Source organism: Eptatretus burgeri, chromosome 16, assembly GCF_056783735.1.
Source record: "Eptatretus burgeri isolate ZD-2024b chromosome 16, Ebu_testis_v1, whole genome shotgun sequence".
NCBI lineage: Eukaryota > Metazoa > Chordata > Myxini > Myxiniformes > Myxinidae > Eptatretus > Eptatretus burgeri.
The window spans coordinates 30425255-30441366 of NC_140976.1; the positions used below are offsets into that span (position 1 = coordinate 30425255).

The 16112-nt window shown below is 45.6% G+C and overlaps 1 protein-coding gene across 2 annotated transcripts in view; it reads left to right on the plus strand.

Moving 5' to 3' along the window:
- LOC147010807 (integrin alpha-M-like) overlaps positions 1-16112 on the plus strand; it is a 174630-nt gene that overhangs the window by 145429 nt on the left and 13089 nt on the right. For both annotated transcript variants that reach the window (XM_085858811.1, XM_085858812.1), the window contains one exon: positions 3553-3663. In XM_085858811.1, coding sequence (XP_085714937.1) covers positions 3553-3663 — 111 coding nt within the window. The remainder of the gene's footprint in view (positions 1-3552; positions 3664-16112) is intronic.

Genomic DNA, 16112 nt, shown 5'->3' on the forward strand with positions numbered 1-16112 from the left:
GTGGGATAGGGTTGCTCGCCAAATTCGACCTACCTAAGTACCCACACGGAGGGTAGACCGGGCGATCGCACCTCGCCGCAGGTCGACTTCGGACACGGGCCACTTAAGCGACCCGTTCCGTACTATCGGGATAACCGAGCGGTGTTATTCGTCGACCTCGACGGTTCGATTAATTATCGGGCGTATTCAGCCCACTACCAACCCTTTACGTGAAGCAAGATGAGGATTCAATGAAAGAAATGACGAAGCGAAGCGGGAAACAGTTCAACACAAAGCACATTTATTCGCGATGAACGGAAAGCACACATATTCAATTCCACCAAAAGCACATAGAAAAGGAAAAGAAACACAATGCAATTTTACACAAAAAGCAAATGCGATAATGCAGATCTAATACCGATTACGCGAGCACACGGCAACACTTATACAATTTTACTTCACAGACGGCGCCGACAACACATATCCAAAACCAAGAAAAAGAAAAGAAAACCCTCAAGGATGAGGCGGGCCTGAGGCCGAGACCGGGTCGGGCCTACCCGTCTGGTGATGAGACGCGGAGCGGCGATGGTGCCTCAACTCCGCGGGCCTCGCGGACAGTGTCTGGTAGGGGGTGGGAAAGGGGCCCCCTTGGTCGCACTATCTCAGCGCGGGGGGGAAACAGGAGGGGGTAGCTGATGCTCGGGGGAAAGGAGGATTTCTACTCTGCCTCGAGTCCCGCGACGAGCGTCTCCACCTCGACCAGGCCGCGCCGTCGGCCTCCCTGGTGTGCAGCTCCCGGCACGACGCGAGCACCCCCTCGTCTGCCCTCGCCGCCTCTCCACAGCTCCGTCCTCTTCGCTCCGACTCCAACGCACACGACGACGACGACGACCAACTCCTTCTTACTTCTTCTTCCCAACTCCACCGGCTGCGAAGTCTTAACACTCTTGACTTGACGAACGCGGTCGCTTATATAAGCCCCGTGGCTTCGCTCTCTCATCTTTGACCCCCTGCCTTCGACCTTTCACCTCGCTCCCCATTGGCCCGAGAAAAAGTGGGCGTGAATGCATTTTGATCCATAAATTTGCATATAGCGATCGCCCTCCAACGCCCTGGAGGCGGGGCCAAATCGCCCCTCGCTCACCGATTGGACGGAACAAAAGTGGGCGTGTGTCGTTTTTGATCCGTTTTTGGAGCTGAAAATCCATGGTTTTGTACACGCTGTTCGGCGCGCGCCCTGCACGAGTCCAACACTGGTACCCACAAGCGGCGCAAGAACGGTGGCGATGCGACGGTTGCGAGGTGTTACGTGAAGCGGCGCCGCGGTGGGTGGTTGATGTTGTGGTTGGTAGTGGTAACAATGGCGGTTGGTCCAAAATAAAGATAGTAAAAGAAAAACGGCTATCCTGAAGAGTCGCAGCACGCATAAATGACATGTATTCCCACTAGACAACGGGTTTGGGCCTAACTACACATATACTTACCGAGATACCTCACCTAAGGGACCTGAATGGTGGTTTGCGAATTTGGTAACCACAACAATATATATATATATATATATATATATATATATATATATATATATATATATATATATGTATATGTATATATGTATATGTATATGTATATGTGTATATATATATATATGTATTTATATATATATATATATATATATATATATATATATATATATATATATATATATATATATATATATGGGTTGACCAGCCAGATTGGATAATTTAAATTTTGGTAAAACATCAAGAAGATGTTGCTTTAAGCAGGAGCATAAATTACTTGGTTGTGCAACGGGTTAACTTGGTAGTGCCTCCTCATTTCCTTGGATAAGGTTGTACAAGGATCATACGACCACTCATTCAAATCACTGTCATCCTGTGGCGACTGTGGATCCTTTGTATATTAAATTCCATTCTGCATAAGGAAGACAAATATTTAAATGTGATTGGCTTTGGGTGTGGGGTGGAGGGGAGGGGGTTGTGTACCAAACCCTTGACGCTCAAATGACGAAAGCATTATTAACCTCCGCCATCGAAGATGGACGGAGGTTACTGTTTTCACCCCTGTCTGTTTGTTTGTTTCTTTGTTTTATTGTGAATAGTATTATGGAAAAACTCCTCGACGGATTTCGACGAAACTTGGTGGGGGGGGGGGGGGGGTTAGGTATGGTCCAAGGATCATGCCATTAGATTTTGGACTTGGTCCAAAGTCCAATATGGCCGCTATGGTGGCTATTTTGAAAAAATATGTGAATTTTTGTTTTGGCATTTCTACATGTTTTAAGTGATTTCCAACCCCCCCAAAAAAAAAATTGTGGAGAAAAAAATCATATTTTGCAACTTTTTTTTCAAAAAAATTTCGATTTTATTTGAAAAATATTTGAATTTTTTTTTTTTGCATTTCTACATGTTTTAAGTGAGCCTGGTGTTGACGCAGTAGTTAGGGCAGCGGCTTGGGATCCAAAAGGTCCTGAGTTCAAGCCCCGTTGAGCCACTGAATTAATACACCAGAGGGTTGACTCAGCCTGTCATCCTTCCGAGGTCGGCGAAATGAGTACCAGTATACTGGGCCGGTGTATACCCCGGTTAAAATAGGTGTACCATATCCCTGTGTCGTAAGAGGCGACCGGGGTTGCGTCAGGAAGGGCATCCGGCGTAAAACATGTGCCAAATCACTATGCAGATCATACGGATGATCCGCTGTGGCGACCCCGAACGGGAGCAGCTGAAAGAAGAAGAAAGACATGTTTTAAGTGATTTCCAACCCCAAAAAAAATTTTGCAACTTTTTTTCAAAAAAATTTCGATTTATTTTTTTTGAAAAATATTTGAATTTTTTTTTTGGGCATTTCTACATGCGCGTCGATCTAGTTTAGTTTATTCAATCGTGGTTCAGTAGAGTCTGATCCGTTTTGACCTACATTGAATGGGATATCAGGTTCACTTAAGTGACCCAGCAGTATTGGCGGCGGAGGTTTTGCACTCTACCGAGTGCTCCCCCTCTCGTTCATTCATGTTTTTACATCAATTTGATGAAAAAATTAAAATTTTTATTGTGACATTGACATTCCACGTGTAAAATTGATGCGGTCAGCAAATTTGAGGGAAATTGGCCGAAGGGTTCGGAAATATGAAAGGAAGAAACAAATATTAAAAAAGCACATATAACGCTGTCCACAAAGAAAACCAACTGCAGTGGACAGCGGAGTTAGAAATTTTTTTCACTGGAGACGATTGTTCCCGAAGCTCGATGTTGCATTTTCCATATCGGTCAGCTGAACCACCCAGCTGCTTTCTTGTCGGTGAATTTGGTGAAAGAGCAGCATTGATAAAGTGTGCAGACAAATCACGGGCGAGTGATTTTCAGAGGAGAATTGCACATTGTGGGCAAGGTTAGGCCGAAAGACCTATTCCTTTGCTCAGTTAGCCTTGAACAAGTATTGTGTTCCTGGAACCTTGCACGGACTGATATCTGGGGGTGAGGATTTTGAAACAATAAAACATGAAGGCACTAAAGGGATTATTATGTTGAACATGTGCCTCTGTTTTCTATCCAGCTTCCCACGGACTTCATCTTTTTGGAAATGACCAACTACATTCCCATCATGGTGGGCACATCTGTGGGTGGCCTGCTTCTACTACTGATCATCACAGCCATTCTGTACAAGGTCAGGATCCAACCACAAAGCCTCTGGGATAACGTCGTTAATGGGATAGACCAATGGTCACCAACACTCTTTGATCAATCATCCATGTATTGTACTATTTCTCTACTTTTTATCCTTTTGGTTGCTTCATATTAGCCCTCAATATTGTGTTCTTCTCTTTTGTATAGTCTCTTCTTGTCTTGTCTTACCACCTTTCAATTTTGTATAAAACTCACCCTGAAACCATCTTAATCAGGTCAGGTATGGGAGCATGTGCCAGAACAGCGCGTCGCTGCGTCCACTTTCCGCCGGTACACCAGGGGCCTCCGTCTGGCCATCCCCCAGGCAGATGCCAGGCCCATCCCCATCTCCTTGAGATGATGGTCAACCTGCTGCAACCATGAGGCACGTGGTCGGCCCACTGGCCTCCTCCACTCATGAGACTCCCTCGCTGAGAGAATCTGGTGAGCAGGATCAGCGTCAGGAAAACGAGCCACATGTCCATACAGCCGCAGCTGACGCTCACGGACTATGCAGGTAACAAATCTCATCCGAGTCTCTCTCAGCAACCGCTCGTTGGACACAAAATCCGACCAGCGATAGCCAAGGATTCTCCGAAGAGACCTGGTACCAAAGGAATTAAGTCTCCGTCTCAGATCCTTGGTCAAAGTCCAAGTCTCGCACCCATAGAGCAAGACTGGAAGTACCAAGGACCTGAAGACTCGGACTTTCGTCCTCCCGCACAGGTACCGGCAGCGCCACACCCCATGATCCAGTGAATCCATGACTCCCCAGGCCCGACCCAGACGTCTATTGACCTCCGGCTCACAACCTGCGGAGACATGAATATCACTGCCAAGGTAAGTGAATCTATCCACGACCTCAACATCCTCACCACAACTCATCTAGCTAGTTAGCTAACTTAAGATGAGTTAGCTAACTCATCTTAATACTTTCAGCATTTTAACATTTTATCAGTGGCTGGATAGCGCAGGTGGTCTCGTGCTCACCATTTAGTCGTAAGGAAAAACTGGGTTTGAAAGTTTGATCCCAAGTTCCTGCAGGAGGCACATCTCAAAGCACACCGAGTGCGATGTAAAACTAACTGTCCCATCTGCCATGAGGCTGTCGATGTTCGAGTCCACAGCATCCTTTGAAAAGAGTAGGCCAGTGTGTGTTGCTAATTATCAGACCAAATTGCTTGTAGTTTGTTATCCGGTACAATTTGCACTGCATCTCCAGGCAGGAATTATGGGGTGTGTGTTTTTTTTTTTTTTTTTAATCGACAAATAATTACTAATTATACATCATATATTCGCAAGATGTTGGTATTATCTCTTGGCCCTAATTCGCTTATGAAGACGTTTTCAAATGTGTTTTCTGTAGATCAACATCTTCCACTGGTCTTTGCAGTCACCACAGTGCCGTTGTAGTTTTTCTTCGTGATATGACTGGCTTTGTTTCCTGGAATAAATTTTAAACATCTTGGTTTAAGGGGACATGCTATTTTGAATAAAGGTCATGTTGCCCAGAGCATTTTGAAATGAAACATCGGTCCCCTCCTCTGCCATCCCATTGCAAACCCACAAATCGATGCACAACAGCGGGATGTAGGTACTGAAGGTTGTAAAGTTGATCCGACCTTTGTACGGATCTATTACAGTCTTTGAACATAACCTTCTTGGTGTCAGACTTATTGACAAAAACCATTGTCAATCAATAGCCCAATGGTGCATGAATTGGAAGATGGCATATGGGCTGTGGCCTTCGTGACATTTTAATGTTGCTCTTTGTGCATAATTTTTCTTAAAGGCCGAGTACATGTTCAATACTCTATCTACGTCTCTTTTAATTCGATTGTGTTAGTCTCCACCTGCACACTGCAAGCAACAATAACCAATGTGAGATATGCATTTACATTATGTGTGTGCTGGTCTTGGTTAACTCTCACAAATGATTTATTTTAGTTTTCAACACGCATGTCTGTTTGTGCCATATCTGAATACAAGAAGATCAGAGAAAAACGATGATGCTTGTAATCCCCATATACCCATCGATTATAGTGAACGTAGTGAGCTTCATACTCAACGTGTGCACATGAGAGAATAGGAAACAACAAAAACAACAACACAATACCCTGGCAATTTGGAATCCGTGTCGTCGGCTATGACCCTTTTGTTTCCGGTTTTTGTCATGGGGAATGATGCGTCCCTGGAGATAAAGACATCGTCGGAGACATGAAAGACCCAAATATCAGACATGGTGTATTTTTTTTCCTCCTCCACTGATTTTAATAAAGATATCTCCCGCATCATCAAAAAATAATTTTTAATCGTGATTTACATTAGTGATCGCTGATCCCGAATCCAGGCCGAAGTAACCGGAAATTGCAGCATCGAATGTAAGAAGAATTCTACGTTCGCTTCTTGGCTTTACCTATTCCATATTATAATTCGCGGAACCTCAAAATATGTATATATGTTTCATTACAACCATCGGTTGGACAGCCGGCCTGACTGCACCCACAATTGGAGTCTGATTGTACTTGTGAAATGAAAACATAATTCATATGTTCGCCATTTTGTGCTCCGTAGGAAGTGTTGTATTCACAATCGCCATGCTTTCCCGATAAGTTTTCTCTTCAGTGTGAAAAATACCAAAAGCATCATCAAATGTTGAAACGTTGTGGCCCATCGGCATCCCAGGCATTCTGAGGCAAACCGTTTGAGTTGGCCCCAGGCTCCAAGCCTTCCGGCCTAAAGGATCATTCCTTCATGGGCCAGTGGAATTGGAATCTGGCCAAGATATATAAACACAATGTATTATACATGCACTAAAGAAACAGCCATGTTTTGGCTTCATTACATAACCTGAGTTGTCTTCTTTCGAGTCATTGAGCAATCAAACCAGCGTTCTGTGCCTATACACAGTCGATACGCAGACTCTGCTTCCACACTGCACGCATTCATTTATTTTATTGCAGAAGCAATGGAGGCTGTGCTTATTCACCGTATGTTTGTGAATTTTGCATTAACATCTGAAGCCCATCAAAGAAATTCGACCTTACGCTTTGACCCGTTCATGTTTAGAATACCGTTTCGACCTGTTTCCGTTTCACATTCCCTTATTGCAAATAATTCATCGGAGGTAATCCACAACTATGTGTGTATTATAATCCACTGTGTTGTGTTGTGTTGAATTTTGTACACCCGTCATTTTGACGGGGCTTCCCCCCCCTCCCCCCCCCCCCGAGTATAAATAATAATATGACTGTGTCTGTGCCTTCGTAGTCAGAATTACCTGTCTTAAAATTCTGCTTAAACTAGTTAAATGGACTTCCAACTGTTTTCTTTCCAGTTTGGCCCTATTGGAAGTAGACTTTGTCAAAGTGTTCACCATTACAGGTGATGTCCCAGAAATTCCGGTGGACCCACTGTCATAGATTTACCGTCCAATATTTTTACCTCCGCCACCGAAGGTGAAGGAGGTTATGTTTTCACCCCTTTCTGTCTGTTTGTGTAAAGGATATCTCAAAAAGTTGTGGACGGATCCGGATGACATTTTGTGGACAGGTTCGGTGTGTGACAAGGACGAACGGATTAGATTTTGGTGAAGATCTGGATCCGACTATTATAATTTTTTTTCAGTGATTCTTCACCATTGAGAGATCGGGCCAAGAACGATATACAGCACGATATTTCAAAAAGTTGTGGACAGATTCAAGTGAAACTTGCTGGACAGGTTGGGTGTGCGACAAGGAAGAATTGATTCAATTTTGATGAAGATCAGGATCTGGATCTGATAATTTTTTTAGTTATTCTTCACCATTGAGAGATAAGGACAAAAACGATATATAGCACGATATCTCAAAAAGTTGTAGACGGATTTGGATGAAACTTGGTGGACAGGTTGGGTATGTCACAAGGACGAATTGGTCCGATTTTGGTGAAGATCCGGATCCAGATCTGGATATGATAATTATTTAATTTTCAAAGTGATTCTTCACCATTGAGAGATAGGGCCAAAAACGATTTCGTACGGTGTAGCATGATATTTCAAAAAAGTATTGGGCCCGATATGTTCTCGTGGATCAGGCATTACGTGGCACAGGTATGCGCTCTCCCGAGTGCCCTTCTCGTTTATTGTTGTGTCCATTTATTCTGTTCATAACGGGATTGTTGATGTTGTCGCAAGGATACAGAAGCAATTTTGATGCAGGAAAAGGCCATTTTGCCTGTCATGCCTGTGTGACCAACACAACATTCATCTATTCAATGTTTATGGGGGTGGAAGAGTGGGGAGGAGAAGAATGGGGCAGACACAGAGGGCATCACGAGAGTGATTGTATGTAATCGATATAAATATAATATTGTTACGAATTTTGGCCCACCCGGCGTGCAATCGGCCACATAACTCAAATCGCGACCGCGTCGCCCACCGGAACGGACAATTCAGTCGTGACCCTCCTTGGAACTACCGCCATTAGCTTGTCACGGGTGGGTCTTTCAACCACACCACAATCGTGCCAATCAGCCACCCACCCAGGATAGGGTTGTTCGCCAAACTCGACCTACCTAAGTACCTGCACGAGTAGTTAACCGGGCGATCGTACTTCGCCGCTGGCCGGCCTAGGACACGAACTGCTTAAGCGGTCCGTTCCGTGCTTCAGTGATAACCGAGCGGTGTTATCGCCGACCCCGACGGATGTGATTCTATTTACTGGGTGCTTACACCCTTCTACCAATTCCTTCCGTGATGCAAGATGGAACTTTCAAACAAGGGAAAGGATGCAACGAAACGGGGAACAGTTCAACAAGCAAATTTATTTCACACTCAGACAAGGCACGTATTTACAGCCATACAGTAAATCATGCACGTACACAGTGAAATCAAGCAAAGGCAGAGTTACAACCGAATATTTATTCACACAATTACTTAAACAGTTTTACTTACAAGACGGCGCCACCACATGCACTTACACAAAAGCAAAGAAAAGCCACCCTCCAAGACAAGGGTGACAGACAGGTCCGTGGACCAAATGTACGAGGAACCTGGATGAGTGGCCAGGTCCACGAGACCGAAGGGTCTTACCCGCGCCCTCGTGGCGCGATGGCGGGCAAGCCGCGATGTCAGCGTAGCTGCGTCTGGCTTCGTGCCCCTGGCGTGGCCGGTGAGCTCTCGCCGGCGTTCTCCGCGCAGGCATGTTTCACCGTCGGCACCACGGTTGGGGAGGGGAACGGATGTGGTTACCGGCGCTTTCTTAGTGTGGAGCTCGGTAAGGGAGAGGGGAATTGCTGACGCTCTGTCCAATGAGTTGAAGCTCTGGACCGCACTGGTTCCGGCAAACTCCTCCTGGCTGTGGCCTCCACTACGCCCCTTCTCCGGTGGCGGTCGCACTCAGCCCTCTGGTTCGCCTCTGAACCCTCCTCCGCATTCCTGCTCCACTCAGCAACTCGCCCTCCTCGCCCCTCAACTTCGACCTGAGCTCCGAGCTCCTTCCTCTCCGTCGATCGGCCCCCGTCTGCCTTTCCCCGTCTGCTTCGAGCTCTGACTCCCGACTCTGCCCCACCGACACTGCCGCGAGCTGCGTTGTGGTCGCGCTTATATAGGCCGGGGGAGGAGTGCATATGTAAATTTGTGGATCCCAGCAGGTTTGGAGGCGGGGCTATACCACCTGATGCTCAGCCATTGGATGGATGAAAAGTGGGCGTGAATGATTCCTGATCAGATTTCTTCTTCGAAAGGATCCCATTCACAACCCATGGCACGACGTTCAGTAGAAAAGCGAAGGTGGTGGGAGTTTGCTGTGGTGGTTTGGGAAGGGTGTTGGTGGTGGCAATTTGGTTGTTGGCGGGCATCGTTTGAGAGTGGGGGTGAGGCGATGTTTGCGGGGTGGGGTTGTGGAGGTGAAAGGGGCGAAGGTGGTGGTGGTTTGGTGTCGTTGTTTGGGGGCGTTGTTGGTGGTGGCGATTTGGTTGTTGGGGGATGATTGGTCCAAAATAACGACAGCAAAAGAAAAACGGCTATCTCAAAGGATCACAGCCCTGTGAACACAGAATTTCCCTCTAAACAACGGTGGGGAAATCTAACTACACATATACTTATCGTCATAACTGATCTAAGGTCCTTTATGGTGGTCTGCGAATTTCCACAGCCGTAACAATATTATGATTTTTATGCTTCTGCAGCCGAAGGTACCAGAAGCATTGTTTTTGGGTTGTCCATCCAGCTGTGCGTTCTTCCATCTGTGCACGAATGGTAGATTTTTGCTTCACCGTTTAGACCTTTTATACCCTTTGGAACCTGAAGACCCAGATGACCGCAAAATCCTCGATAGCTTGTCAAGCACAAAAGAGGTTTTGACCAAAATTGGTATAAGTATGTCCTCTGACACAAAGATGAACTCGTTTGATTTGGGGTTTAAAAGGTCAAAGGTTTTTGGTCATTTGACCTTTAATTGAAAATATTTCTGTCTGCAATAACTTGTGAACAACTGAAGGGATTCAACTCCACTTGGTACAAGTATCCATATGTATCTACATATATGAAAACAAAAAACAGTCCATGAATCTGTGAAGCCCAGGAAGCCATCCGTGAAGCCGTCCGTGAAGCCGTGTGACTATATGCCGATTAATTACATACTGTTTGAACATTGGTTGCAGATTACATGTTCGTCCATAAATTACGTCTTATTGGAATGTACTTTCACAGTGAAGCCATATGACTATGTCTATTAATTACATACTGCTTGAACGTCAGTTGCACCATGAATTCTGCTATTGGAATGTACCTTTTGACGCTTTAGACTGCTGGCACCCCTTCGACCGTTGAAGACCCTTTAAAGCCCCCAAGACCCTCAGGATCCCTAAAAATGCTGAGGACCCAAAAGACGCAAGATAACCCAAAGACTCAGATGACCCAAAAGTCTCCGAGGACCCAAAAGTCCCTGAGGACCCAAAGTACCCCGAAGACCCAGAGGATCCAAAAGACCCATATGACCCAAAAGGCATCGAAGACCCATTAAGACCCCTTTTTACCTCTAAGACCCTGAAGACCCCTTTTACCATTAAGACATTTTCGACACTTTAGACACCTTTAGATCCCTTGGCCGTTTAGACGTTACATACCCTGAAGACCTTTACAGAAGACCTTTATATACCCTTTACATTTATATGAAGTCCCTTTGGACCCCTGAGAGCCTAACACCATTTACTGTATACCCCTTACACCCTTCACATCGATCAGACAGCTTGGACCCTTGACCATTAAGAGCTTGAGTCCACTTGCACCTTTTCTATGACAAATAAATTACAAATAAATAGTTACATCAATATTACAAATAATATTTATTGTGATTGGTGTAAATCATGACAACACAGCAAATGTACAACATAAATCTCTGTAACAACGCGTGGAGAGGCGAGCTCAGCGAGCCGATCCACGCAAGTCGGCGATAATTCGAAGATGAACTAATTACATTTTGGGTTCAAAAGATCAAAGGTCAAAGGGGTATGTGCCCATCAATTGAGAATCATTTTGTCACTGCAATAACTTGTGAATCACTGAATAATTACAATCAAACTTTGCACAAGTATGGACTGTAATACGAAGATGAGCATGAATGGATTCAATTTTTGTAACAATGGGTCAAATATTAAAGGTCATATGCTCTTTGAGAATCATTGTTCAGACCAGAAATCGAGTTTGAAGCACGTGATGTTCTCTTATTTCCACTTGTCCCTCTTCTCTCGTGCTCTCTTTCAAGATACCTTGAATTTTTCACGTGACCTTTATTTGAGAACAAACATAATAATGTGTTGTCATGTAACGTGGGCGGAGGTATAAACATCGACGCATTCACATCAAATTCTCCTCTTATTCATGTTTTTTTGTTGTTGTGGGGGTAGGGAGAGGAGTGAAGTCTGTGATGGGGTGAGAAATGACCACAAAGACCGACAGCACAATCACCTTTTGATGAGACCCTCTCGCAGACATCATGTATACAATCACTGGTCAATACCTAAACTAAACTACCAGTCCTTCAATATACAAGTACCCCTCTATCCCCGATGCTTCTATATACCTATGATTCTCATTTAAGCCGAATTACTGATTCTGCTGCAATGACCTTTGTGGCAGCACACTGGCTTTCTTGGGATGCCTTCATTAAATGCATTAACGACTCACTGAGTGAAAGACCCCCTACTTTACTGCCCTCCTAATTAGCCTCTTCTTTGTTGCCTTGGCCACAGAAAGTGGAAGGAGGTTATGTCAAAACATAACCTCCTTCCACCTGTCTGTCTGCTGTTTGTTACTTGCGAAAATCGAACATTTTTCAAGTGAAGTGGTTGGTTTTGCATGATATTCTGTCTGTCTCTTTGTTTGTTTGTATGTCTTTCGCCTATAAGTCACAATTTTAAACCGATCTTCATGAAACTTCACTACCAGGTGGATCTCACACCTCTCACACTCTCACTCTGTCTCTCCAAAAGGACCGTCTGGAAAAACCCCTCCATCTACTTTCTCAGCAATCCTCATGAAGTCCTTTGATTCAAGCTTCTGGGTCTCGCTATCTGCCGTGATCTTTCCTGGGAAAGCCACATTTCCAAGCAGGCCTCCAAGGCCAGTCGCGGAATGGACATCCATCCATCCATTGGGACCATACTCTGTGCAGGGCGTTGGTGCTGCATAAGCAGTCTCCTTGGCTATTGGACACAGTCTTGGACGGGTCGCCACTCCGACACAATATACCAGCATGCTGGCATTCATTTTGCCGACCTCGGAAGAATGACAGGTCGAGTTAACCCTACCTCATATTAATACAACAGCTGAGTGGGATTTGAACTCAGGATCCTCGGATCCCCAGCCCACCACCCAAACCATAAAGCCAACACCAGGCATGAATGAGCATCCTCTGTCATGCAAAGTCCTTCCTTGGCACACCTCAGCTCTTGACCACGTACAAAGCTTTCGTCCGAAGCCTGATGGAGTACTGCTATCCCCTCTGGGCTGGTGCTCCTGCCTCTCACCTTTCTCGGCTTCACGCTGTGGAAACCAAGGCATTTAGGATCATTAGTACCTCCCGTGATGAGGCTGATTCTTTGGGACTCACTTTCTCACCGCAGGCAGGTCGGTGGTCTTTCTGTCTTCTACCGTCTCCTCTCCACCCCGCCTGCTCTGTCAGAGATATGTATCCCGCCCCCCTCCCCCATATTTCCACAGGGCACTCAAGGTCCGCCAGCAACCCCCTTCTGGTGAAACTACCAAAATCACGAATCACTGCTCACCTTCACTCTTTCATTCCTCTTTTTTTCCCACCTTTGGAACAAACTCCCACACTCTCTTCAATCCCACTCTTCCCTCCAGGTCTTCAAAACAGCTGTTCACCACCACCTTGTATCTTCCCCATCCAAAATCATGATCTTTTCTACCCCCACTAATCCTCCCCAAACAACCGTTGCACTAACTGTTGCAACCTCCTTCAAATTCCCTGCTTTCCTTCCTGAAAGTCCCTGTAGTGTTAGGACCTGAAAGTCCCTGTAGTGTCCATCTTGTTTACCCCGTGTACGCTGCCCTCTCCCTCTCCCTTCCACAGATATCCTCAAGTTTCTGTTCCCCAGTGTGTTTTGTCCTCCCCTCTCCCGCCCCTCTTGTCTCCTGCTCCCCTTGTTGTGCGTTTCTGTGTGCTCACTCGCATACGAGCCTCGACAGTGCATACAAAAATAAAACTTGCACGCAATTTCTAAAATCCTCAATTTTCATCCGATTGACTTGAAATATTGAAACAGTTTTTGTCTTTCAGGTCACTGAATTCAACCACCAATTATTTTTTTATGGTAAAATTTGTTTTATGGATCTTGCATGTATTGTGCTATGCACATTGTACATGTCTTTCTTGTTTGTCTCTCTGTTTGTCTTTGTTTGTGTGCAGGATATCTCAAAAAGTTGTGGACAGATTCGAATGAAATTTGGTGGTCATTTTGGGTGTGTGACAAGGAAGAATAGTTTCATTTTTGGTGAAGATCCGACTTCTGGATCCGATCATTTTTTCAAGTGATTTTTCACCATTGAGAGATAGGGCTAAAAATGATATATAGCACGATATCTCCAAACTTTGTGTACGGATTTGGATGAACCTTGGTGGGCAGGTTGGGTATGTGACAAGGAAGAATTAATTCGATTTTGGTGAAGATCCGAATTCAGATCCGGATACGAGAATTGTTTTAATTCCTAAAGATGTTTGATTTTTCACTCTTGAGATATGGGTCCAAAAACGATTTCTAGCATGACGTATCAAAAATTTATTGGGCCTGATATGTTTTACCGGATCAGCCATTGTGTGGTGGAGGTATGCATGTTGTGGAAATGGGACCTTAGTGGGTTGTAAAATATAGGATTAGCCCAGATCCCCCCTTAAATGCATGTTTAGCCAGGTTGTTTGGAAATCGGACGTTACATGTGTGTCGGGGGTGTAGCAGGCTGTCCATTGTTCATACAGTGGTGGTGTACCGAGAGGCATCTTCTTCTTCCTTCCCCCCTCCTAACCAGCCCCCACCCAGCGCCCTGACAGAATCAGTCAGCAAGATGTGCCAGCAACCCATTGGTGGAGAGCTGCTGCAATCTCGAACGATGGACCAATCACGGGTCCCCAGAGGCGGTCCCAAGAAAGGCCCGCCCCAAAAGGCAAGAGGAACTGACTGCTGTGTCGAGTCTGCGATCTGCTTCGAGAGGAACTGCCCAGTGTCGGTCTGCGATCTGCTTCGAGAGGAACTGCCCAGTGTCGGTCTGCGATATGCTTCGAGAGGAACTGCCCAGTGTCAAGTCTGCGATCTGCTTCGAGAGGAACTGCCCAGTGTCGAGTCTGTGATCTGCTTCGAGAGGAACTGCCCAGTGTCAAGTCTGCAATCTGCTTCGAGAGGAACTGCCCAGTGTCAGTCTGCGATCTGCTTCATGAGGAGTTGTTTGGTCGGCTGTTCCTCCTCCGTTATGGATACAGCCTGAGGTCATCCACAGGTTCATCCTGACTCCAACCACGGAGCCTCTGATTGTCCTTACTCGCTGCACGGTTCGACACGTCTTTTCATCCCATCGATCTACCTGCGGAGTCCAACACCCCGATTTGGCATAATCTGGTGTACAGGCCTGGATTCGCATACTGGACCTTGTGAGAAACCAGCTGGAACATACCAAAGATCTTCCTCTCCTGTGCTGTCGACCTTACAGGTGCTGGACGCACCCAGGCTGGTGCGTGAGTGGTGCTGACAAAAGGAGTACGTCACTGCCATCTTGCCACACGGCATGCGGGAGCTGGGCGCTCAAATCCAACACCATCGGCTTGTCACAAGCCGCATTCGTGCCTTCGACACTCTTCCTCTCACCCATGAAGCATCACCAAGTACTCCGTGTCTTGTCTGCATGTTGGTCAGGCCTAAGGTTTATCTCGCTAGGGTTCCCTTCGAAACCCGTATCCGTAGCTCCCTAGTTAAGAGCGGGTTATAGATTAATTATAACGTCCGTGAATGTTTTGCTTGTGTCGTGTTTCCCCGATGTGTCCCCAATAAATCTGGCTGGTTCATATGAAAGTTGCCGCCTTGAATTTATTCGTGTCGCGCTGCAGAACAATCCGCTCGATTTGTATATAAAACCAAACGGGCAATGGACTGGCAGACTTCGCTCAGTCTCTGGTCAAACCCAGTCTGTAGCCGGGGTCTATATCCCCAACTGGTACGGCCCAGGTGTACGTTGATATCGTGATCTGAGGCGCGTGACCCGAGACCTGTGCCGAACTAGCCGGCGTTATAACCCCTGAGACGGTAGTGCTGTTAAGTGCCGCCGAATCTTCAAATTCATTCTACCAAGTGCCCTTCTAATTCTAAGGATGTGACCTCTGGTTGTGTCACTGTTTTTTTTATGCTGAAAAGCTTATCGACATTAATTTTTTTGGTCCATGGTTCTACCATCCTATTGAATGCCATTCAATCCCATCACCTGTCCTTGACAGGTACATCTTGCTCATCATTAAAAAATAAAAATTCTGACACATCAGCAAGAGGCCAGAGACGAGAAGAACAAGTTTTATTTCAAAAATATTTATGATGCGATATTTACAACATAAATGGCATTGGAAGGAGAAGTATAATAAGAGGAAGATTGAATAGACAGTGAAGATGAGCACAAAGCTTGCATTCTCTCAATTCCTTAAATACACAACTATATTGCTAAAAGTTTTGGAACAATAAGGAAGTATGCAGGTGACAAATTCACAACAATTCACAATACCCTAATAAATTTCGAATCTGGTGGCATTAACACTTTGTACCAAATGTTGATCAATCTAAGGCATGATGGTGTGTAAGCTCCTTCAGACCAAGTGCAAGTTTATTGGAATATTGCAGTCCGCTGACTCTGGACCTCAGGCAACATTCGAAGATATCCCAGAGCAGTTCAAAATGGGTTTATGGTTGGGATAT